Below are 24,941 nucleotides of genomic sequence, written 5' to 3' on the forward strand. Positions count from 1 at the left end.
GATGAAAAGGAGCCCCTAGATGCTGAACCCCGCCCTGGTTGCTGCCAACTCCTTCTGGCAGAAGGCTGCGTTTTTGGGGGCTCATCCAGGAAGAAGTGCTGGAAGGTGTCAGAAGCTTGGGATGTGCTTCCTCAGCCCAGGGAAGCATGTAGTAGCCAGAGGCACTGAGACCTCAGCTGGGGTGAGTGAAGTCTCTGCTCTACAGCGTTGGCTGAGAGCCAGCTGGCCTTTAGTTCATGCAGTAGAGCCTGGGGCATTAGACCCTCTGCTCACAGGTTCAGTCCCTGGGGCTGGCAACTTGGGTCTGTCAACAGTACAGGTGGAAAAAAAAATTAAAGGACCATTGCTGAGGTCCCATTGTAAACACAAGTCTGGGCCTTTCCTGGGCTTGCAGCAGGCTCACATCTGAGCTGCTGGAGGTGGGCTGGGAATCAGCAGCTGCTGTCTGTCCCTCTCCTTGTGGGGTGCCTGGAGGTGCCCGGCCGGCAGAGGCTTTGTGTTGCTGAACAAACCCACCAATCAGCGTTGGCAGCGCCGCGCGTTCTAAGAACCCTCCAGTTCGAAGAGAAACAGCCGGCGGGCCTGGGAGGGGATGGGTCAGCGGCTTTCCAGAGGGATCCTCAGCCAATTCATTGGGGCAGGGTCCCCAAGGAAACCCTCCCCGGCTGATTCTCAGCAGGAGCCAGGCGGTGCTGGGACCAGGGCAACTCAGAGCCCGCCCCAGCAGGTGACCAGCGCTCAGGAGCGACGCAAAGGGGTAAATGCCCCAGGGGGTGCCCAGGACAGGTCTGTGCAAGGCAAGGCCAGAGCCTCAGAGGGGAGCCCGGGGAGCAGGTGGGTCTGTGTTAGTGGGGGAGGATGCAGCAGATAAGGGGGCCAGTGGGGGCTGAGCCCCAGCACCTGAGACCCAGAGTAGCCACCAATATTCCCTCTGATCTTGTCCATCCGTGGGCGGATTTTCTCCACCTGGGTGCAGAATAAATGTTATTCTGCAGGCTGATGTATGTGTGGATGTGCACCACCAAATAGGAATACAGGCTGTGGGTGCCCCGCTGATCAGCTGGGCAGTATTTGAATCTCTCCCAAGCGGCTGCCCAAGAGCCAGCTTACAGGGAATACCAGCAGGTTCGTCTCGCCTTAAAGTGTCTCCTCCTCTCCCTCTTCCCAACCGACCCAGGAGCTGAGATCTCCCAACACCAGGGGCCCTGACTCCCCTTCGTCATCCCGGGGAACCCCCCGCAGTCCTTCCCCTGTGCCGGCCAAACGCTGGTGCAGCCCCCCGCCCGCCGCAGAGCGCTGGGTTAGCGAGGACGGGATCCCCTTCCACGTCCACCAGGCAGACGGCATCCGGATCTGCGACGGCTTCTTGCTCGGGCACTGTCCCCACCGGGAGCTCTGCCCGCTTCACCACACCCGCTACCCCTTCCACTGGCAGCTCAGGCACGGCGGCCAGGCGGCCTGGCGGAGTCTGAGCGACTCGTCTCAGCGCCACCTGGAGAAGCTCTACAGCAACGCCCAAACCAGCCTGGTGCGGTTCTCGGACAGGTACGTGATGGCCACGTCCCCCGCCCTGCAATAACAGCACATGCACCCATGCAAAGGTCCTGGTGCAGGCCCTGAGCAGGGATGGAAGAGACGGCTCCTGCACAGTCTCGGGAAACCCTCCTTCACTAGGTCATCAGGCCTTCCGGGCTCACTTCATAGCAAGGAGGCTAACGGCATATTAGGGTGCATTAGGAGGAGCATTGTGGGCAGATCTAAAGAAGTGGCCCCTGCACGAGGTACCTTACATAAGTAAGACCCACTTCCTCCGACAGCTCATTACCTCATAAGCAAACGTGTTAGACTCTAAGGTGCTCCAGGACTGCTTGTTATTATGAAGCTGCCGACTGACTAACAGGGCCGCCCCCCCCAGTGCTTTCACATCAGGTGCCCAAGCTGCTGGCTGAGGTGTCCTGGGGCAAACATTTGAGATACAAGCCCAGAGCCAACACCTATGGCTTCAGTGACACATGCCTATGAGCCACGTAGACAGAATCAGCCAATCGCCAGCTTTCAATAGACACCTCCCTTGGCACGACATTTGGAGCAAGCACAGAACAGCAGTTGCAACTGTGTTTTGCATGTTCATCTCCGAATCCAATAACATCACCACCAGAGTTTGTACAAGGCTACCAGGAGCCATCACCCAGCTGCTCCTAGCCCAGCCAGGGCAGGGCGGCTGGCTGGGCAGGTTCCCCGTGCTCTCCTGTCTCCCAGGAAGAGGCTCTAGGGCATGGTTCCCAAACTGGGGGGCATGTCCCCCTAGGGGACCATGAAGAAATTCCAGGGGGGGGCCTGAGGTGACCCAGCCCCCACCCCTGCCATTTTGCATGGGCGACCCAGCGCAGCCACAGCCGTGCAGAACGCAACGCCATCAACAGCCTCAGAAACAACTCTGACGTTGTCATCCAAGTGGCCGACAAGGGAGGCGCTGTTGTCATCATGAATAGGACAGACTGCCAAAAGGAGGCTGCCAGGCAGCTCTCCAATACCACATTCTACAGGCCTCTGTCTGAGGAGCCCACTGAGGAGTACACAAAGAAACTACAGCATCTGCTCCAGACCCTCCCTATAAAAACACAGGAACAGATTTACACAGACACACTCCTTGAACCCAAACCTGGTTTGTTCTACCTGCTACCCAAGATCCATAAACCTGAGAATCCCAGATGCCCCATCAGCTCAGGCATTGGCACTGTCACCACAGGATTGGCTGGATATGTCCGCTCTCCACTTAGCCCCTATGCTACCAGCACCCCCCAGCTTTCTTTGAGATACCACCGACTTCCTCAGGAAACTACAATCCATTGGTGACCTTCCTGAAAACACCATCCTGGCCACCATGGATGTAGAGGCCCTTTACGCCAATATCCCACATGAAGATGGACTCCAAGCTGTTAGCAACATTATCCCTCATGAGACCGACGCACACATGGTGGTGGAGCTTTGTGACTTTGTCCTCACCCACAACTATTTCAGATTTGAGGACAAATTATACCTTCAAATCAGTGGCACTGCTATGGGCACCCGCATGGCCCCACAGTAAGCCAACATTTTTGTGGCTGACCTGGAACAACGCTTCCTCAGTTCTCGTCCCCTAGCGCCCCTCCTCCACCTGCACCACATTGATGACATCTTCATCATCTGGACCCATGGGAAGGAGGCTCTTGAAGAGTTCCACCATGATTTCAACAGCTTCCACCCCACCGTCAACCTTAGCCTGGACCAGTCCACACAAGAAATTCACTTCCTCAACGCTACTGTGCAGATAAGCGACGGTCACATAAATACCACCCTATACCGAAAACCCACGGACCGCTATGCTTATCTATACGCCTCCAGCTTCCATCCAGGGGATACTACACAATCCATTGTTTACAGCCAGGCACTGAGGTACAACCGTATTTGCTCTGATCCATCAGACAGAGACAAACATCTACAAGACCTTTACCAAGCTTTCCTCAAACTACAATACCCACCTAAGGAAGTGAGGAAACAGATTGACAGAGCCAGACGGCTACCCAGAAGCCACCTGCTACAAGACAGGCCTCGCAAGGAAAACAAGAGAACACCACTGACCATCACATACAGCTCCCACCTAAGGCCTCTCCAGCGCATCATCAGTGATCTGCAACCCATCCTGAGCAATGATCTTTCACTCTCACAGACCTTGGGAGGCAGATCTGTCCTCGCCTACAGACAGCCTGTCAACCTGAAACAAATCCTCACCAGCCACTACAAATCACAAACCAGGCCTGGAACCAGCCCCTGCAACGGTCCTCGCTGCCAACTCTGCTCTCATATCTACACCAGTGACATCATCACAGGACCAAACATCAACTGTACCATCAGGGGCTCCTTTACCTGCACATCTACTAATATAATATACGCCATCACATGCCAGCAATGCCCCACTGCAATTTACATTGGCCAGACTGGACAGTCTCTCCATAAAAGAATAAATGGACATAAATCAGACAGCAGGAACAGTAACGTACAGAAGCCTGCGGGGGAACACGTCAATCTCCCTGGACACTCAGTGGCAGATTTAAGGGTGACGGTCCTGAAACAAAGACATTTCAGAAATCAAATGGAGAGAGAAATCTCTGAACTGCAATTTATTTGCAAATTTGACTCCATGAACCAAGGATTAAACAGAGACTGGGAGTGGCTGGCCCCTTACAGAAGCAGTTTCTCTGCCCTGGTTGTTAATATCTCCTCATTAGACTCTGACAATGGGTCACATCCCCCCTGTCTGATCTGGCTTGTTTTTCCCTTTTTTGATACATACTATTGATAATGGGCCATTTCCACCTTGCTGAATAGACCTTGTCAGCTCTGGCCCTCCCTCTTACTGGGACCCCACTCTTTAAATACCCCTCTGAAACCACCCCCCCGCTCATGCAGCTGATGAAGCGGGTCTTTGCCCACGAAAGCTGATGCTCCAAAATATCTGTTAGTCTATAAGGTGCCACAAGACTTCTTGTTATAAAAAGCAGGCAGCTGGTGAAGACCCAGGTGGAGCTAGCTGCCTCCTGCAAAAGGAGTGAGTGTGGGTTGGGGAGGGGAGGGAGAGAAGGAGTATGATGGGGGCTGAGAGTGCCTGGCTCGGGGGATGGGGTAAGAGCAGGGGGCTGGTGGTGCCTGGCTTTGGGGGAGGGTAGGGGCTCCGGCAGGCGGCTTGTGGGGCTCAGGCTGGCGGTTGGCCCTGGCAACGCAGGGCTCAGGTGGGTGGCAGGCAGGCGGCTGGCCCCAGCAATGCGGGGCTCAGTCAGCTTCGGTGGGCGGCTCTGGCAGCACAGGGCTCAGGCAGGCGGGCAGCTGGCACAGGGCGTGGGCAGCTGGCACAGGTCTTGGGCAGCTGGCACAGGGCTTGGGCAGCTGGCACAGGTCTTGGGCAGCTGGCACAGGGCTTGGGCAGCTGGCCAGCTGGGGCTGCACCAGGCACCTGCAAGGCTTCTTGGGGACCAGCTGCCCCGGCCTCTGCCTCCCCCAGAGCAGGGCCCCCAAGGAATGGCAGGTGAAATTATCTCCCCCTCCTAGGAACGGAGCATTTGGGCTGCTGGACCTGGGCACAATGGAGCTGAGCTACGCGGGGCTGGTCAGCAGAGTGCGCCGGCTGGGCAGCACCACGGACTGGAAGCAGAACCCCCGGTTCCACACCCGCTGGGAGGTGTACTGGAAGGGCGGCGACTCGTGGCAGCGCTATGAGGAGGTCAAGGGAGGAGGGTGGCTCCCACGGGGCTGACGCGGCGTGGGGGGCAGGAGTCGGCCCAGGGCTGGAGGAAGATGGAGGCTGGTTTCCCCGGACGGGGTGGTCCCACCTGGGCAGGGGGGGTCCCATTGCAAGGAGCAATGCACAGAAGGATCTTCCCCTTTCAGTCATGCCCAGGGGTTGACTCCTCTTGCTTTCTCCACTCAGCCCGTCCGCCACAGCCTCCTCGCAGCCTTGGAGCGGGAACCCACCTTTCAGTTCCAGGGCCAGCTCTACACCACAGATCTGCAGCCCCTGCAGCAGAGCACCCAAGGCCAAGGATCTGTCCACCCCATACAGCTCCAGCGCCGACCCACCTACCGCCCGCTGGCTTGCATGGCGCGGTACCTGCGGTAATTGCCTTCCTGGGCCGTTCCAGGGCTGGAGGGCCCTGAGCTGTGCTCTGACTGACCAGCGTCTCCTCTTCCCTTAGGACAGTCCCAAGGGATTCCTGGGGAACTTTCCATCCTTCCACGTCCACCATCCCCGGGGAGAGTCCCTCCGATGGGTACTGCGGCCCATATCCTGCTGCCTGGCTCCCCCCGCTGCCCCATGGCCAGGCCTTCCTGCACGCCGAGGTGGCCTCTTCGGAAGTGCTGTACCGCGAGATCTGTGAGCTCTTCCACGCCACCGTCCCGGAGGACACGGCGCTGGTGCTGAGGGTGTACAGGATCCGCAACGATGCGCTGTGGGAGAAATACAGCAGGTAGGGAGAGTAAGGGAGGCTGCAAGAGGGGGCAGCCCGGGCCCATTGGTGCTGGTACCATGGGCACGCCCAGTCGGGTTATCGTCTCTGGGCGTGCTAAGGGAGGTGGATGTAAGGGATGCTCTGGGAGAACCAACCTGAGAATTTCCACTGTGATTCGAACCCCTGTCTTGGGGTTGAACTGGAACCAGCTGTTCCAACCTCAACAGAAAGTCTTGGGAGGGCTGTAGGAAAGAGGCCCGGGGTGAGGGGGGCATGACGGCCGAGGGACTGGAAGGCAAGAGAGTTCAGCGTCAAGGATGGCCAGTGAGAGAGACCCCACCAAAGGGGGAGATGCATCCAGGAGGGGTCCCTCGGCCAGGCCAGGAGGAGCACCTGGGACCGGTCTCAGGGGCATGTAGGAGCAGCTGGAGGGTCTGAGGAGGGAGTGAGACCAAGAGGCGCTGGCACAGGTGATGGCGCTGGAAGAGCAGCGGGTGGCTGGAGAGCAGGTCTGGCTGAAGCAATGTTCTCAGGTGGATCGAGGAGGGCTGAAGGCCAGGGATGGGAGGCAGAGGGGAGAGAGGCTGAAGATGATGAGCTGAGGGGGTAAGGGAGGCCAGGGAGAGGTTGAATTGTGGGCCAGTGGGAGCCAGAGCCTGGGGTGGAGAGATCCTGGCTGGGATGAACCAGGCCAGGAGAGACAGAGGTCCTGCCCGACAGCTGTGCTGTGGGGGAAGCCCTGTGTGGAGAGACGACTGGTCCAGGGGAGACCGAGGCAGAGAGGAATCCCTGAGGCTGGAGGTGCAGGACCTGAGCGGCAGGAGCTGCTGAGCTGTGTCACAAGGAAGGGACAGAGCAGCAGACAGAGTGAATGTGTTGTGGAGGGAACTAGGCATGTGCCTGGATGCCCCCAGCCCGAGGGAAGCAGGCAGAGGCGGGGAGCCAGGACTGGAGCATGGTGACGGCCGCCTCGTTGCTCCTCAGCCAGAAGGAGTGCATGTCCCAAGGACGCTCAGCCCGGGAGAAGCGGCTGCTGGAGAGACACCTCTTCCACGGGACCACAGCCCACAATGTGGAGTCCATCTGCCGGGCCAACTTCAACCCCCGCCTCGCGGGCAAGCATGGCTCACACTATGGCCGTGGCAGCTACTTCGCCGCCACTGCCGACTACGCCCACAGCTTCACCCTGGCCAACCACGCCGGCCAGCGCTACATGTTCCTGGCCAAGGTGCTGGTGGGCACCTGGGTGCAGGGCAGGCCTGAGTACACCCAGCCGCCAGCTGGGGAGCCCGGCGGGCGGGGCTACGACTCCTGCAGTGATGCCGCCCGCGAGCCCGCCCTCTGGGTGATCTTCAACAGCTCCCAGTGCTACCCCTACTTCGTCATCTGCTACAAGCGGCTTGGTGAGCCAGTCACGCTGGACGGGCCGGGAGGAGCCAGCCTGTTGTCATGGGACAGTGCCCCAGCAGACTGGCTAACGCAGCCCGGCTTCTCCCCACTCGTGGGGCTGGCACAGGGCGGGGACGAGTGACCGCAGCCCCTGTCCAGCCTGGAAGAGCACAACGCCCCCTGCCACTCTGGTATCCCACTGGCCTGTGATGCAGCCCCCACCCTGCTTCTTGCTGCCTGCCTGTAGAAGACTGACTGCCCATGACTCCAGCCCTTTGCAGTCCTCACTGGCTCTGGTGCCTGGAAGCGGGTGCTGCTGAGCCACTTCCAGCTGGCCCTCTCCTCCCGGGCACTAGACTCCCCGCCCGGAAATGCCTTGGGCTGGGAACAGGCAGTGTTGGGCAGGGAGGTTAATTTTGTTCTTGCTGTTCCCATCTGAACCTCCCCCCAGGGTCCCCCCCTGCCCCGGGCTCAGGTAGCAGTACTGCCTATGGGTTAAACACAGGGGGAACGGTCCTGTTTGTTAACACAACCCTCGTCCGTTGGGCCAACTGCTGGCTTTGTGGGTGGGAAGCCACCGGCTGGAGATCTGAGACTGGCCCCCAGCTGCTAGGGCCGAGGGGCCGTGTTATAAAAACAAGCCTTTGAAAGGATAAAATACCCGTGTCCACGCTGTGTCAGTGCGTGCTCACTGACGTGTGTGTGTGTGTGTGTGTGCGCGCGCGCATACCTGGCTGTTGGGACAAAGCCCTTCCTCATCCTGGGTGGGCTTGTGCACTTAGCTGGCTCCCAGCAGCACTCGGTTTAGGCACCTTCTCTTGGGCTCCCGCTTGTGTGTTGAGCTGCTCTCATTGTTGGCCAGCCTCGGGGGAAGAGGGGAAGCCGAATTCCAGAGACTCTGTGGCCCTTCTGAGTGGCACAGAGCAGGACGAATGAGTCCTGGTCCGGTGCTGTACTGGGGAGAGGGGGTGGGTAAAACCCAGGCCTGTCCCCTTCTGGTGAGAGCAGCTACCTGCAAATGTCTCTAATGACAGCTGTGTGACAGCTACAATTCCCTGGGCCACTTCCTCACCGCCCTCCCCTGCATCATCCTTACTTGCAGGGTCTTCTTTCTGGTACCTGCTTGTGCTTGCTTCTCTCAGATCCTCCCCAGCACCTCCTCTCCTCAGCTCAAGTGTGCAGAGCCAACAGAAGAGGAGCCCTTTGTAACCAGTCTTAACAGGTTCTTAACTGGCCCTCAGTTTTCTGATTAGCCTGTCTCCCTTGCCTCTGGAAAACTGATTGGCTCCAGGTACTTTATTTGGCTTGATTGCCCTGCCAGATTCTGGCAAGCTCTGGCTGGTGCTGGATTAGCCTCCATTAGTTTATCCTGGAAACAGGGACCTACTTAATCTGGGGGTAATATATTTCCTGTCCACTGCTCTCCTGTTGCCCTCTGGCCTGATTGTCTCACAGTGCATCTAGGCATTGACTCCAGGCCAACTCGGAGGCTCAAGCAGCCACGGAAAAAAATAACGGGTGCTTAAAAGGTAGGCCGTATAAGACAAAGCTCCTGATACCAAGCTGTCCAGTCACCCTACTCCCACTGCTCAGGAGCACCAGCTGGGGGGGACCTAGTGACCTTCTCACTGTTAAGACACATCCCCTATGCAGCTGTGGTTTGCGCTGAAGGGGCTCCCCTGGAAGGTCGTCTGGCCGATGAGCTCTGTGCTTACAGCTGCAGGCCCGATGAGGCAGTGCCTCCCAGAGCTGGGGAGAAGGCAAGCAGGGTGGAGCCTGGCTTAGCCCCAGGGCCCTGCCACGCCGCCGACCAGACTTTGAATGGCCTGGCAGGCAATGCCAACCAGAGGTGCCTGGATCCCTTTTTGACTGGGTGTCCTGGTTGCAAACGGAGCACCTGGGCAACCCTGTGCGATGCCAGGGTGAAGGATGCTGTGGGAAACCGAAGCTAGGAACATAAGACGCCTGCTTCGTGACCTAGCCAATCAATCACTTCACCTCCCTGCCCCCAGCCTGCTGTAAGGTGTGACATACCCAGGGGCTGGCAGGGGACTGGCCCAGTTCTTTCAGATGCCAAAGCACCATGAGCAGGATCTGCCTCCTGGGAAGTGGCTGGCAGGAATGTCGGCAGACGGCATCCCTGACAGACGCCTTCAGAAGCAAAAGGCCAGGCTGCTCAGCCCAGCGTGGCTGGCTCCCGGGTGATGGGCAGGCTCAGGGCCTGCACAGACGGGGCCGGTAACTGGAGCTGCACTGCTGCGGCGGCTCAGGTGACAATCCATAATTAAGGGGGTGGTGAGGCGGAGGGAGGGCGGCTGGTCGCCCGCTGCCAGCCGGGCCCTCTGCAGACCGAGGAGCCACTCGGGAACGGACGGGTAGGAGCTCGCTCAGCTCATGCTGGCTACCAGCCGCGCCGAGGCGGGGGCTGCCCCAGAGAGTGGCAGCAGATACCGGGGGATGGGGCAAGGGCCCGGGAGCAGCTCTGTGGCGAGGAGTCCCAGGCCGGCTGAGCGGGGAGCCAAGCAGCAGCATTCTCCTCTGGCTACACTTCCCGGGGAGAGGGCGTGAGATGGGCGGGGGGTGGGGGGGAGGATGTGCTGGGGAAGGGAGGGGGCACACGGGGGGGCTGAGAGGTGCTGGGCAGGCTGGGGGGGTGACAGCTGGGTGCTCTCCGCCACCTGTGTCAGCTCAGGGACCCAGCTGTTCTCCACCCATGCGATCCAGCCGCTGGTCTCAGCCCCCTCGTCTGCCTTGCGGCTGAGACCAGCCAGAGCGCCGAAGGTGCTGGACACAGCCCTGCCCCCTGACCTGCAGTGGGGCTGGCCCAGGGCAGCACCCCCGGGGGGGCCGCCCACGCTGGAGGAGCCTGCGAAGGGGCTGTCCTGAGAGCAGGCTAGGCTGGGCCTGTGTCTGAGAGGAGGATCTCCTTGTGCTGGAGGTTCTCTGGGCTCTTTTCAACCACACTGGGGGGGAGCGGGGGGCAGTGACAGCGGCCTGGGGACCCAAGAGCAGAACCGTGAACCAGTCACCTCGGCCTTTCCTGCCTGGAGCCGGGAGGTAGATGAGTCACCCAGGCTGAGCCCTCCCTGGCCCCTCCGGCCAGGGGAGCCCCAGGTGAGTTCTGGGGACAACCTGGCAGCAGGGGGACAGCTGCAGACGGGGTCTCCTCGCGGGAGGGCTGCAGGAAGTCCCTGAAGCCAGCCCCAGCCTGACAGAGGCAGTGCGGCTCGAGGGAGGAGCAAGCGCCTGGGCCTGGTAACAGGAACCGTGGGAGGCTGTGAGTCGCGCCCCCACCCCAAGAGACAGGCTGCAACGTGAGCCACTGACCTGAGGTGCTCGGTCAGGAGCCCCGAGAGAGGCACTGAAACCCCGAGGGGCAGAACAGGTTTCAGACACCCACGTTTGGAGCCTGTGGCTGTAATGGCCCTGTGCCTCAGTTTCCCCATCTGCAACATAGGGGGGATTGCGCCTGCCTGAGAAGGGTTCCAGCAGGAAGTAGTTAATATGTGCAAAGAGCCAGACCAGTCCCGACCAGAAAGCACCCCAAACTGGGCTGGGCAGCTAAAGGCCCCCCGGTTCCCTGTGTATTCAGGCCAGTTGTCTCTTGTGAAACATCTCTCCAGGAGGTCAGCTCTGCTCCAATGCGCAGGAGTCAGTCAGGCTCTGCTTCCGCCGCCGGAGGTGGGGCGGTGCCCCACGTCCTCATTAACTAGGTGACTTCTTGGCTGCATTAGGGAGGCTCTCACAGTTTTCCACTGCTATGGGAAGTCCCCGTCCCAGTGAGCTCACCAGCTGCAAGCAAAGGCTGTGGATCGCTGGTAGTAGTAGGTTGTTGTCCTCCGATGTGGGCCAGCTGCTGGAGGGGGGATATAAGACCTGTGGACCAGTGAGTTCCATTCACCCAGCTGGATCCGGGCTCCAGGCCTCCTACCTGTCCTCTTACTCTCTAGTCTGCTGGTCTCCCACCCGCCATCTGCTCTGCACAGCTGCTGAGATGGTCTCCCCCGCCATCGCTCTGGCCTTCATCCCCTTCCTGGTCACCCTGATCATCCGCTACCGGCACTACTTCCTGCTGTTCTACCGGGCCGTGCTGGTGCGCCGGCTGCAGGACTGTCTGACCGGCCTCTCCCGGGAGGAACGGGCCTTCCAGTACGTCCTCACGCACGCCATCCCCGGTGACCCCCAGCACATCCTCGAGACCTTCGACCAGTGGTGCTACCACTGCGAGTACCTCAGCAACGTGGGGCCCCACAAAGGTAAGGGCTCGGCCACCTGTGGTGGGGGCATCACTGAAAGATGCAGCGGCCTCTGGGGTGGAACATAGCAGCTGTGCAACAGCTCACAGCAATGTAGAACAGTAGAACTGGAAGGGACCTCAAAAGGTCATCGAGTCCAGTCCCCTGCCCTCTGGGCAGCACCAAGCACCATCTAGACCATCCCCGACAGACGTCTGTCTAACCTGCTCTTAAATATCTCCAGCGATGGAGATTCCACAACCTCCCGCGGTTTTGTGTTCGATCACCCTGACAGTTACGAACTTTTTCCTAATGTCCAACCTAAGCCTCCCGTGCTGCAGTTTAAGCCCATTGCTTTGTGTTCTATTCTCAGAGGCCAAGGAGAACAAGTTTTCTCCCTCCTCCTTGTAACCCTTGAAAACCGCTCTCATGTCCCCTCTAAGTCTTCTCTTTTCTAAACTAAACAAGCCCAGGTCTTTCAGTCTTCTCTCAGAGCTCATGTTCTCTAGACCTTTCATCATTCTTGTTGCTCTTCTCTGGACCTTCTCCAATTTCTCCACGTCTGTCTGGAAATAGTGCCCAGAACTGGACGCAATACTCCAACTGAGGCCTAATGAGCACCGAGTAGAGCGGAAGAATGACTTCTCGTGTCTTGTTCTCAATACTCCTGTTAACGCAGCCCAGAATCACGTTTGGTTTTTTTGCAACAGCATCACACTGTTGACCCATGTTTAACTTGTGGTCCACTATAGCTCCTAGATCCCTCTCTGCAGTGCTCCTTCCTAGAGAGTCACTTCCCATGAAGTTGACTGTTCCTTCCAAAGTGGAGTAACATCGTATGACTGAATCAGGAAGAGAAAGGGGAAAGCGAATCCAAGTGTGAGAAGAACTGCAATTACCCCAGCTTGAATCTGGCCAGGACATGGGGCTTCAGTCCCAGTCTCCAGGTTTAACACGGCCCCCATCCCTATCCGAGTGCTTCAGCACCCCCGACTCACGTGAGACCCACCTGGTGAGCACTAGTGGTCAGAAGTAACTGGTTTTAGCTCTCCCCCCTTGCGCCGTGCAGCCCCCTCACCACCACACTGTGGCCTGAATTTGGTACCACCTCACCATACTCCCAGCTGAATTGCACACAGCGAAGACAACCGCAGTTTCTGCCCCAGCAAGAGCCTGGCTCTCGTGCTGCCCATCATGGCTGCTCAGAACTTTAACATGGAACGCAGCTCCTCCAGCACCAACCCCTGCCCAGTGAGCCAGAGAGAATCCCCACTACATCTGAGCAGTAGAAGGCTTATGACACACAGGAGAGCAGCTCTGACTCCAAACTAAAACAGGGCAGTGGCGGGCACAGCTGTGCCGCAGCTCTTCACAATGTCTTTTGGCTGGTGTTGTCCCTATGAACTGGGGGAAGGGGGCAGGACACACCTCTGCAGGGGATTAACACAGAGCACCCAGAGGCTGTGGTTCTCTTTAGCCCAGGTAGATTCCAGGCGAGCTAGGCGGTGACGGAACTGACTGGGAGTTATTTGCGGACATGGCCAGGGGAGCATGCCAGGCCGGGGGGAGGATTCTGCCCTATAAACAGATCTGGCTCCAGAACAGCCACCTGGGAGCTGCCCATCCCCTTGGAGAACCCAGCTGTGGGGTGCCGAGGGTGCTCTGTTACCCTAACAGTTGAGCCCCAGCTGATACTAAGTGAGGGAGGGGTTTGAGGCCTGCACCGCTGGCTCCATGGGTACAGGCTGTGAAGCAAGGGCCCCCCCACCGACCATAAAAAGGACAGAGGAAGAACAGACTCCAGGGGAAGGATGATCCTTCATGTCACAGACACAGTCACTAGTGAAAGGGCCCGTATGGGAAGCTGGCAGGGGTCCCTCTAATTTTTTGTCCATCCCTGTGCAGAATAAATTTTCTTATGTGCACCAAGGCCTGGGCAGATATGCACCACCCAAAGACACACACACTGCTGGCTCTGCTAATCAGCTGCCCCAGTGCTCAGCTAACAGGGAGCTGGGATCAGCACTGGCACGTCAGGCTCCCAAGGCCTCGGCATCAACGCTCAAGTGCCAGGACACCGCCTCCAGGCCCACCCTGTCCTCTCCACAGGCCTGGGCCCGAGACGCCAGCCCCACACATCCAGGCTGAGATCCTGAGCACGCCAGGAGGGAGAGTTCCTGGTGAGGAGGCTGATGGTGATTTCCAGGGAGCCTCCCTGCTACAACAGCCAGCTGCAGGTTGTGGGTGCCCAGAGGAGTCAGCTCAGACAGGGTCGCTGGGCCTGACCGTGCCAGGCAGCACCAGCTCAGGCTGGGTCCCCTGACCAGCAGTGCTGGTTCCCGCAGAGGAAGCAGAGGGGCACAGCCAACCTGCCCCCAGGCTCCGCCAACCTCCCTGTGGGGGAGGTGGGAGCATCCCCTGGTTTATCCCGGTTCAGTTTCCAGCCTGCTGGTTCCATGGGAACAGCCCCTCTGGGTGGCTCGTGCCGATGCTGGAATTTGCATTGCAGCTGGACATGCTCCAGGGAGGCCTGGATAGAGTCAGGGATGCCCAGCCTGGCACTCACAAACCAGGCCCGGCCTTGAGCCCTGCTCGCCTGAGGGGAGTGGAAGGCAGCAGTGCCCTATGGGGGCAGCCTGCGGCGTCTGGTAGGTCCCATGCTCAGCTGCCAGCCCCGGCCGTAGGGAGGAAATGAGACAGTCACCAGGCCCTGGGAGCCAATGAGAACCACAGGGTCTCTGTGCACAGCAGCCTCAGCAGAGGGTCCCTCTCCCTGCCCCAGACCTGCCTGGTGCCCTGGACTTAGCTCCCTGCCTGTTCAGTCTGCATCAGACGCCAAAGGGGCCAAATGGGGAGGATGGTGGCGTCTCTCAGTGCATGGACACCTGCCTCCTGGGAGCTGGGCTGAGGGGTCACAGACGTGTGCCATGGAGGCCCCCCGGTAGCTGGGCTTTCCTCCATGCTGCCTGGCCAGCTAAGGAAACTGGGAGGCGGCAGTTCTACGCCGGCAGCTAGAGCGAGGGGCTGTTACACCAGAGAGAGAAATCTTACAGCAACCAACTCCATCTGCTGCTAGTGCCAGGTGGGCACCTCATGGCAGCCCCTGCCACGCCGGGCGTCTCTCTGTCCGCTCCCATGGCGGATCTAATCCCTCGCAGTGAACAGCTTCACAGAGGGTAGAGGTCACCTTGGCTGGCACCCCAGGGCTCCCACCTGAGACCCACCCCAGACCTGAGTCCCAGAGGGAAATGTCCCACAAGTGCAGGGCAGATGCCCTGTCTTCTGAAGCTGCTGCAGCTGGCGACCGCACTCTGCTCTGGCTGCTCAGGGGTGGCTTATGCCCAGCCTTGCGAAACCTTTCATGGCCACGAACCCGTGGCCCAGAGCAGATCACACCTTGGTTAGGGCCCCACCTGCCAGCCGGGCTCTGGAAACGCGCTGCCTTGTGGGGGGCGAGCGAACAAGTTTAGAGATGAGGGAGAAACTGCCGGCTGTCGAGAGGGCCACCTGCCGCTGGGCTGGGGTGCGGAGCAGCATGGCGGTGCTGTTCCCAGCGCCTCCCTTGGACAGTGCAGGACCTCACCAATGGGGGCTGCACCCCCTTGCTAGCTGGCTCTCCCTGCTAGGGGACAGGGCTCATTCATGCTTCCCACGGCCGGGGGGAAGGGAATGTTCCTGCAGCACCTCTCCGCGCTAGGAAGCACAGGGGTACGGAGGGTGGGGGCTGTTTTGTAAAGGCTGCTAAATGTGGCCGGTTGAGCACAGCCACTTTCCAGCTCCAGGGGAACAGGGGGACTCATTTAAGGCATTGAAGAAAGCTCAGGGTTAGCCCTGCTCTGGCCCCAGCTATTCAGTACAGGTATTGCCCCAGGCCCTATACAAACACACAGCAAACACTAACCCACAGAGACATCAAACAGGGACCCAACCTGCCACAGTGGCAGAACTGGGAGTGGAATAAGGCGCCACGATGCCCAACCCTGCGTCTACACCACAAGGCTATTCCGTCGCCTTCCAAACAGCTGGGAGTAATGGGGTGAAGTGCGGCTTGGAGGTGGCCTCTAGAGGCCGGTACCTCAAGAGTGGGATCTCTGAGACTGGGAAAGAACAGCCCAGTGGTGAGGTCAGGAGCTAGGGTGGGTAACACTGGATGATTAAAAAAGAATCTCTGGGTTAGAGGTTAGGGTTGGGTTAGGGGATGGGGGCTAAGGGCCAGGGTAAGGGATTAGAGTAGGGGTTAGCGTTAGGGGTAAAGGGTTCAGGGTTGGGTTAGAAGTAAGGGGGCTGGGTTGGGTTTAGGGTTAGGGTCAGGATTAAGGGTCATGTTTGGGGGTTAAGTGTCATAGGGGTTTGGAGTTAGAGATAGGGAGCGGGGTGGGGATAGGGAGTTAGACTAAGAGTTAGGGGGTTAGAGTCAAGGTTTAGGATTTGGGACTCATGGTTAGGGTTGAGGGTTTGGGTTAGAAATTAGGGTTGGTCCTACCATTGGGGCAGGGGGCTGGACTCGATGGCCTCTCGAGTTCCCTTCCAGTCCTAGTATTCTATGATTTGAAACATGATTTAAATTGGATTTTTTAACATTTAAATGAAACACTTGCTTGTTTTCAGTTACATAACACTATTTAAAGTCAATTTTGAAATAGCCAACCTAGGCTAAGGCCTAAGCCTGTGATAATTAGTTAAATGACTCTACATTAAACACGCCAACTATTAAGCCCTGAATGTTTGCTGCCAAACTTTGAAGAAACTGAACTCATGCAACTGGCAGAAGTCACAGGCAAAGCCCCTTGGAACTAGAGTTGCTCGGCTGGATTCTAAACCGGCTTTTGACAACAGTGGCCTCCTCTGCAGGTGCAACAAAAATATTTATTTCCATTTCTTCAACCAGTTCAGCTCAATGACTAGATCATTCACTCTCCTTAAACCCGGTGGGTTTGGAAAAGCAGGAAAGCTTGTACCCTGGTCCAAACTCTCAATAAAACTTAGGTATCTGAGAGGATGATATCGACTAGTTCTAATACTGGATTCATGCAAGACAAGGTGATCAGAAATCATCAGTTTGGTTCACTAATGACACAGCCATTTCTTTGTTTAACACACCTGGGAATTTTAAATGGAAAATCTGGTGTGATGAACTTTCCGCCTTATGTATACAGCTCAGTTAAGGCAGGTGAAGTTTTTAAAGGTTTAATTTTTGGTTTTAGACATTTAGCCTCTCGGTTAGCATAAAGAAGCCAGGCCAGAGGCGAGCTTTATTTGCAAATCAACATTTGAATGGCAACAATGCAGCGAGCCACAACCTTTCAGGAGGACAGTAACTGAAAAGTACAAGAAGGAGACATGACTGAAATTGATCTAAATCAAAGTTTCCTGCTTACCAATGACAACTGGTGATTAAATGCTTTGATTTACATCCATCCTCCAGTTAGAAGCCAGAGTGCTGGGGAACAGATCTCAGGGGACAATCCCGCTCTGGCCAAGGCTTTACTGGATGGGTTAGCTGGGGTGAGGGGCTGGAGTGGGGTGACCTGACCTCACAAGGTTCATTCTGCCCTGCAGGGAAGATCCTGGACCGTCTGATTTATGAGACGACGCCACTCACCGTGCTGGAGCTGGGCACGTATTGTGGTTATGCCACCATCCTCATGGCCCAGTGCCTACCCATGGGCGCCCGGCTCTACACCGTGGAGATGGATCCACGTAATGCCGCCGTGGCTGAGAAGGTCATCCGCCTGGCAGGCTTCGACGAGGACACTGTGAGTCACTCCCTACCCTGGGGGCCCGTCCTGCCCTGCAGATGCACAGCCCGTTTCCTACCTTATTCCAAACTAATCTCAGTGAAAACAGTCAGGCGTGAGCGGCTCCGGAGGCAGAATCTGGCAGCCTTTCAGGTAGGGGGGAGGGGCAGGTGAGACTTACAACACCCACCTAAGGCCCCAGCCAGGGGAATTTCAGGCAGGAGTACAGAATTCCTGCCTTGGAATCTGGCCCAAACACTAATCCCATAGCCTCAGTTTCCTGGACCATGCACTCTAAGTCCCCCTGTGGTTTCAACTGGCAGAGCTTCTCCTCTCCCTGTCCTATCTTGAATGGCACACAGCTTTCTTGTTGGCTGTTGAACACACTGCCGGATTCCACCCCCGAGATGGCTGCATTTTGAAGGGCTGATCTCAGGCTGCTAGAGCCCTGGGTTTGCATGGTGCTGTAGGATCCCCCAGGAGGGGCTGCAGAGCATGTAACCTCCTGCCTCTCCCCAGCGCAGGTGGAGCTAATTGTGGGCACCTCGGAGGAGGTGATCCCACAGCTGAAGGAGAAGCATGGACTGCTCAAGGCCGACTTTGTCTTCATGGACCACTGGAAGCGCTGCTACTTGCGGGACCTCCAGCTGCTGGAAGCCCACGGCCTGCTGCTCAAGGGCACCACCATCGTGGCCGACAACGTGGTCTTCCCCGGGGCACCCCACTTCCTGCAGTACGTCAAGACCTGCGGCAAGTACCAGTGGAAGATGCACAGGACCAGCCTGGAGTACTTCCGGGCCATCCCTGACGGCATGGCCCAACTCACCTACACTGGCCTGGACTGAGTTCTCGCAGGCAAGGGGAGGGTCCCTGGCTGGGCCTGCTGTGAGTCCAGCCCATTGCTGCACCGGTGCTGGGGCGGCTGCGCTTGGCCATGCAGAGGGAAATCCTGGGCTGGGTGAGTGGCTGCGTACAGCATGGCCACGCTGCCCCTGCTCTGCCCATGGACCCCTCTCTGCTCTGCCTGTATGTGGACAGTCAGCCAGAGCCTGCTCTTGTTTCCAGGCGTGACCATCCAGAGTCATACTCTGCATTTACACCAGCAGGCACACGCATGTGAATGGAGGCATCAGGGTCACGTACCCACCACGAACCAGCCCTCACACATGCCTACTGGCTGCAAGCACCACAGAGGCGTCACCTGCCCCCTCCCGTCGCTCTAGTCTTCAGGCCTTTTCCTGCACCCAGGGCCCCTGGCCTGCCTCGAGGTTTAAAGGGTGAGGTGACAGCAGCCTGGCCTTTCCTCTGGGCCTCCTGGGGGCAAGGCCTGTGTCTTCCCTGGGTCTCAGCACCCTGCAGGAGACATCCACGCTAGCAAACAAGGGGGGTGTTGCTGAATCTTCACCTCCCCCCAGCCTCCATGCCAAGCTGCCTGCCCCAGGCTGGTTACCGTGAGCACCACTCAGGAAGGGGCAGCCTGTTTCACCTAGGGCCATTGGAACCCTCTGGCTCAGCTGGGATTTGGAGGTGGGCCTGCGCAGTGGCAGCAGAGCCAGCCAATCGGCTGGCTTCCCTGAGCAGGCCGGAGAGCTACTGGCACACCTGGGCCAGCAGAGAGGGTGGCAGGACACCAGGGCTCTGGGCCGGGCTCATGGGGCGAGTCACTGTCCTGAACGCCGCTTCCCAAAGCCGGAGGGACACATCTCCTCTCTCAGGCTTTAAGTCACCTCACCCTCCGGCCAGAACATTTCAACAGAGCACAAAACCACCCTGTAACCTTAACTCTGCCCACCCCAGACACGGTATAAGCCAGGGGTTAGCGTGAAATACGGAGGGTTCTATCACAGACCCAAGGCGCTACGCTCCTACAGTGAGCAAGGATGGGCCAGGGTTTAGGCTGCTAATGATGGATTTAGAGCTGAGCTCCATTTCCCGCTCTACCACAGACACTCTGCCAGTGGCACAGTTTCCCTTCGGTACAATGGGGACAGTCGCACTGCCGTGCCTGGGGTGTGCGAGGAGCTCCAATGCTACTGGAGGGGAAGGAGGAGAGGGACAGATAAATACCTTACCCACCACACTGCCACAGACCACCCTTGGAAGCCTCTGGCTAATTGCTAAGCAGCTCCTGAGCCGGGCCCAACCCAGCCCTACGTCCAGCCCCCTCCCAACTCCGACGGAGCCAAATGTGGCACGTCACCCCCCCTCGCTAACAGACAGAGCCAAACACCTGCTGCTGGGGCCATGCAGATCCCACAGGGAACTTCGTTACTGGGGCCCACAACTACACGGCTTACACACTGTGCTCCTCCCCCACAGCAACAGGGGCCTAGCTCAGGGCACCCTGACAGCAAAGCTGATGCCCAGACGCGGCCATGCGAGGCGACCCCCGAGAAACACGTTGGTCTTGTCTGTTCCTTGGACTTTAACGAAGCCATGGCCCTGCTGACAGGCCCCTCGCTGCACAGCTGAACTGCCTGGCCACTTGGCATTTCCCGCGGCCAGCACGATAGACCTGAACCGCCTGCCGTTACGTTGAGGCTTGCACAGAGCTCTCTGTGTCGTCACTGTGGGAGCGAAGTGATGGGTGAGCAGCCCAGCTGCTCTCCACTGGGGGAGAGAGAGCTGCTCCCTGACTCACCAGCTCTATGCTAGGGAGTCGCCCTTCCACATGACATGACAGGCTGCCTCTTACACAGTAAATGTACAGCACCTGGCACAGGGGGGCCTTGATCTCAGGTGGGCTTCTAGGTGCAACCGTACTACTCCTAATAAACAGCCTGACAGAATTGTTTCTAAGTGTTATTTATTGGGACCCCCCCCTATTTCTGGGCAAGCCAGAGTGCACGAAGCCAGCCCCAGCAGCTCGGTCCCACCCCAGCTGGCCCACAGTCCCCATGCAGAGCCCTGGAAGAGGCAGTAACGCAGAGAGGCCCCAAGACAGAAGCTCCTCTCCAGCCGGCTCGGCTGTGGGGCCTGCAGCTCCCCCAGCCTCTTGTCCATGCACACACGTGTCACAAGACGGACGGCAGGGAGGGGGGCACTGCCCTAACCAGGGCCTCCGAGTGCTGCCGTCCATCAGACCTGCGCCAACCAAGCTGGCCCACTGATGCCCGTAGGCAGTGCCAAGCCAGAGGGGGTGCTCTCCTGCCCTCTGGCAGCTCCAGCGGATGCCAGCAGCCTTTGCCCTGCTCAAGAAGCAGCCGGGTTAGATCATCCACTGGTCCTGGTCTTGCTCAGCTCCTTCCATGTCCACCTGGGGCAAAGGAAAGAGCAGAGCTAGGTCCCTCGGCGTTAGCGAATCCACTCCCAGCGGACGGCCCGGGGGGACTGGCCTGTGATGGGCCGTGGTGCAGAGAATGGGAATGGGGGGGGTGGGACTCCTCGGTGCTGCTGTTAGCGCTGGTGCTAAGCAACCTGGGACAAATGAACACCTTTGGGCCTCTATCAAACTGGGAAAGCAACACTCCCCAGCTCGTGGGGGTAACTAGAAGGCTCCCCAAGGCAGCTCAGCGTCACCACCGATCTCCGGAAATACCACCGACCCCTGGAGAGTTCTTGGCTCCCCCCGGACTCCCACAGCAGGAGTGAGGGATTTGTCAGCAGGGCTCAGGAAGCAAAAGGGGGCTACCAGGAGAGCCCCCAAATGAGGCCAGGCGAGGTGCCAGCAAGGGATCAGTGCAGCTGTTCAGTGAAGAATAGCTCAGGGACAGGCAGAGACTGGAGCTGGGGTCGAATGACCAGCAGGCTCGCTCCCGTGCTACGTCTGGAGATACAGTGGGGCGCGGAGAAAGGGAATTGCCCAGACTGTCCTGTCCTGCTCCCCAAGAGCCTGCCTGGGTACAACTGCCTCCCCAGCTGGCCGATGAAGGTAGCTGGGTAGCGTGGCTCTCCCCAGCCGCCTCTTTGCAGGTCTTCTCATGCACTGGGGGGTTCACCAGGCCCCACCCCCACGTACCTCATTGATCTCCCCATCGTCCGGGGACTCGTTGTAATCGTTCATCTCGTCCATGTCCTGCATGTCCTCATCGTCCTCGGAATCCTCTTCGCTGTCTTCATCGTCTTCGTCATCCTCCTCTTCCTCCTCATCGTAATGCTGCAGGCCGCAGGGTAACCCACAGCCGTCAGCCCACTGCAGCACCGCCCCACAGCCAGCCCCGCCCCCCTGCCGAGACCTGGCAGTCCCTCTTCTCTGCAGCCTGGCTTCCCTGCCCTCCACAGTCTAGGAACCAACCCCGCCTCTGGTCTGGAGCCTCCTGCACCCCCACAGGGCTCTCCCGGCTCACTCACACACTGACCTCCCCCAGCCTGTAGTTCCACCCCCCACCGTACCAGCTCAGCACCCCAGGGCGGCAGAGGAGACACCCCCTACCCACTGAGCACCACTATCCAAGGCAGAAGAGACCGAGCACGCCAGACCGCTCCTCATTCACACCCCTTCCTGGCAGGGAATCTCCCCACTGGGTGGGGGCCTCCCCTTCCAGAGGAGTGGGAACACAGCCATATCCTCCCCCGTGCAGTCTGAGCAGGGGACTAGCTGGTGCTTCCAGCCGGAGGGAGTGGCAGCACATGCAGATCACTGGGTACTTCTAACCAGATCAGACCCCCTCGGAGCTCCTGGCAGCCACAGGTGTACAAAGCCCCAATGCCCCCCTTGTGGCAGCTCTAGTTACAGCCAGCACCCCCGGGGCTTTTGGCAAACAGAAACGAACACAAAATAGGCCAAGGCAGATTCATGCACAGAGCGGCTCTTTTCCTGAGGGGCAGGGCCCGGTGCCCACTCTGGACATGGCACCTGGTGCATAGGGCAGTGGTGCCACTCACTGAAATATGGCCCGCTACCCCTCGTCATCACGGTCGTGCAGGGCAAGGGGGTGCTGCTGTGGGGCGAGTGTGGAATGGGCTTGTCCAGCAAATGCTGCCTCCCACCTCGGACTTCCCATAGGGTGCAGGACCCCAAAGTGGGACACGACCCCATTTTAATGGGGTCATCAATGCTGATGGCAGACTAGCTAAGGCCAGGGGCCAAAGCCCTTATTCTTCTGCCCAAGCCCAAGGGTTCCAGCACTAGGTGGTGGGGTTCAGTTTACAGGCTCCAGGCTTCAGCTTCCCCCTCCCACCACATCCCCACGCAGGGTGTGGAGGTCAGGGGCAGCAGGGCCCAGACTTCGGCTTAGAGGTACTGGCAGTCCCCACTCCCTGGGTCACGATGTAATTTCCATTGTCAGAAGGGGCTGTGGTGCAGTGACATTTGAGAACCCCTGGAACGCGCAACCCAGAATCCTCGGTGGGAAGTTACACATTTGTTCAGCGAGTGACAAACAGCACACTGGACTATTAACTACACAATCTCCAGATCTTGACCTTCCCTGCTTAATTACCAAAACCCCACAGCACAGCAAAGGCACCAGGATCCTTACCTCAGAGGCGGGTTTTCCTATAGGGACCAAATTATTGTCTTTTTCTGCTATACTCTGCAGCTGGGGGAGTGTGAAAAACAGTCAGTTTAAAAACAGTGATGCTATGCAACACGTAAGCACAGCATCCTACAAATCAACTGTCTGAGGGGGATACAAATAAGCCTGGTTTCTCCCCAGAGAAAGTATTGCACAATATACCCTTTAACAGCTCTGTGAGTGGCTGTTGGCAGAGACACACCTCAGAGTAGACAGAGCAACTGACTGACCTATGACCCCAGCTGTTAGGTAATCAGCAGTTCTCGGGTCAGGGAAGATTCAAGGATAAAGATCGTTTAATTGACAACAAGAAGTCCTGTGGCACCTTATAGATTAACAGATATTTTGGAGCTTAAGCTTTCGTGGGCAAAAACCCACTAATGTTCCTGCTGCTTGGTGGCAGCTGCTTAAAACGCTGCCTTCTGTTAAGTGCTTAGCACGGGAATTGGAGAAGACTGTATTCAACTGAAACCACAGTCTGAACTTACACCTCACTCACAGGCCCCGGCGCTCACAAAGCAACTCTTATGAGAGCTGCCACGGGGAATCTGATGTCTACATGTGCCCTACATTTACACCTCGCTCTAGGGAAGGTTCTGCCCGCAGCCCAGGGCCCCAGCACCATTTTCTCGACCCTGACCTTGAAAGGCTCACTGACGTCACCCCTGCACAGCCATCCCCTGCTTTCCAGCTCCCAGGTCTGCTGAGCACGTTCCAGTGAAGGATATAAAATCCTGTTTAACCAGTTAACTAATTAAAGGGGGGGGGCAGATGGGGAGGCCGCTCCAGCCCCGCTGGTGCGCCCCATCCATGACGTGCCAGGGCTGGACTGGGGCACCCTCGCCTGCAGCGGCCCCGTGGGTGCAACTTTAACAACACCAGTTCTAGCCACCGCGGAGCCGGGAGCGCAGAGAAGCCTCAGGGGGCGGCCTGGGACCCTGGGAACTCGGGACTCCCAGCTCCGGCTCGCGGCCGGCCGTGCAGCTGGCCACGCGCCAGAAGCCAGCCCAGCGCCAGGCTCTGCGGCGCCCCAGGCTGCTCGCGCGGGGGGCGGGGTCTGACCGCGGCAGCCTGGGCTCAGCTGCGTGGCCACCAGCAGAGAGCGGGAGGCCCCGGCCCCCTGGGCCCCTAGTCCCTTCCCGGGAAGCGGCCGAGGCTCTGAACCCCCCACCCCCCTCCCGCGACCCCCGGCTGCGGTAGCAGACCCCGCCCCCCCCCGGCCGGCGGCGACCCCGCACTGCGCCCCCCGCTGACTGGCGGGATCCCGCCCGGGGGGCCTCGCGCAGCCCTGCCTCAGTTTCCGCCCAGGCCGCAACCAAGGCCCCCACCCCCAACAGCCGCGGCGCGCGGCAGAGTCACCGCCGGGGCCTGAGGGAGCCGCGGGAGGGGGAGGGGGACGCGTCACCCCTCCCCCACCCACCCAGGCCTGGTGCTGCTGCTCCTGCTGCTGCAGCTCGTTCTCGTCCACGCAGGGCCGGTCCAGGTTGAACCAGAGCGACTCGGTGACGCGCGGCAGCAACGAGGGGAAGAGGGTGGACATGGCTGGGGAGGGGGCGGGAGCCCAAGGCGGCTTAGCTGGGGGGTGGGGGGGGGGGGAAGAGAGTGGTAACCCGGAAGTATATTCTCTCGCACGCCGGAAGTGACGGAGAGGGCGCCGCGGCAGCGCCTGTGCTATGGCGGCCGGTGGGAGGTCTTGGCCCCGCCCCCACTGGCTGCGTCACGGCGAATTACGCCCCTCTTCCCCCTACCTCCCGCGGCGCGCGCGAGGGCACGCGGCGCGTCAGCTCCCCGCCCCCTCGGGACATCTGCTGACCCCGCCCCCGCCCCCCCCACCTCCTGACCCCGCCCCTCCAAGGATGCGCCTGAGGCAGCGCACGTGGGAGACGCTCAGCCTCTTTTCCTGGCGGGCGTCCAGGGTCCGAGTCTCGCTGCCCTAAAGGAGGGTGCTGAGGATGCCGGCTCTGCAGACTTGCGTTTTGGTGTCAAGCCTCGGAGGGGCAGCCGTGTTAGTCTGGATCTGTCACAGCAACGAAGGGTCCCGTGGCACCTTCTAGACTAACAGAAAAGTTTTGAGCATGAGCTTTCGTGAGCACAGACTGTGCTCACGAAAGCTCATGCTCAAAACTTTTCTGTTAGTCT

At 58.9% G+C, this 24,941-nt stretch overlaps 3 protein-coding genes across 8 annotated transcripts; 2 read left to right on the forward strand and 1 right to left on the reverse strand.

Moving 5' to 3' along the window:
- The first annotated feature begins 592 nt into the window (after positions 1-592).
- Positions 593-7,515, forward strand: LOC142000885 (protein mono-ADP-ribosyltransferase TIPARP-like). The gene is made up of 6 exons (XM_074975964.1): positions 593-786; positions 1,243-1,545; positions 5,086-5,257; positions 5,465-5,649; positions 5,730-6,002; positions 6,969-7,515. Exons 1-6 carry the CDS (start codon positions 593-595, stop codon positions 7,513-7,515), a joined length of 1,674 nt encoding a protein of 557 aa, XP_074832065.1.
- A 1,957-nt stretch (positions 7,516-9,472) lies between these two features.
- On the forward strand, positions 9,473-19,973 carry TOMT (transmembrane O-methyltransferase). Of its 5 annotated transcripts, none has more exons than XM_075016345.1 (4): positions 9,473-9,643; positions 11,324-11,629; positions 17,168-17,364; positions 17,871-19,973. In XM_075016345.1, exons 2-4 carry the CDS (start codon positions 11,368-11,370, stop codon positions 18,189-18,191), a joined length of 780 nt encoding a protein of 259 aa, XP_074872446.1. In that variant the 5' UTR covers positions 9,473-9,643; positions 11,324-11,367; the 3' UTR covers positions 18,192-19,973. The 5 variants fall into 5 exon arrangements, with proteins under 5 accessions (XP_074872446.1, XP_074872362.1, XP_074872269.1 ...); XM_075016261.1 differs by lacking the exon at positions 9,473-9,643 and adding an exon at positions 9,680-9,748; XM_075016168.1 differs by lacking the exon at positions 9,473-9,643 and having other exon boundaries at positions 10,578-11,629; positions 17,871-18,096; positions 19,666-19,973.
- Positions 19,974-20,167: 194 nt separating this feature from the next.
- ANAPC15 (anaphase promoting complex subunit 15) lies at positions 20,168-24,373 on the reverse strand. 2 transcript variants are annotated; one of them, XM_075016550.1, is made up of 5 exons: positions 24,223-24,373; positions 23,443-23,502; positions 22,767-22,826; positions 21,305-21,442; positions 20,168-20,602 (listed from the first exon to the last, which is right to left on the reverse strand). In XM_075016550.1, the coding sequence occupies exons 1-5, from the start codon at positions 24,340-24,342 to the stop codon at positions 20,555-20,557; spliced, it is 426 nt and encodes a 141-aa protein (XP_074872651.1). In that variant the 5' UTR covers positions 24,343-24,373; the 3' UTR covers positions 20,168-20,554. The 2 variants fall into 2 exon arrangements, with proteins under 2 accessions (XP_074872651.1, XP_074872730.1); XM_075016629.1 differs by lacking the exon at positions 23,443-23,502 and having other exon boundaries at positions 20,180-20,602.
- Between the last annotated feature and the right edge of the window lie 568 nt (positions 24,374-24,941).

This window comes from Carettochelys insculpta, chromosome 1, assembly GCF_033958435.1.
Source record: "Carettochelys insculpta isolate YL-2023 chromosome 1, ASM3395843v1, whole genome shotgun sequence".
Lineage (NCBI taxonomy): Eukaryota > Metazoa > Chordata > Testudines > Carettochelyidae > Carettochelys > Carettochelys insculpta.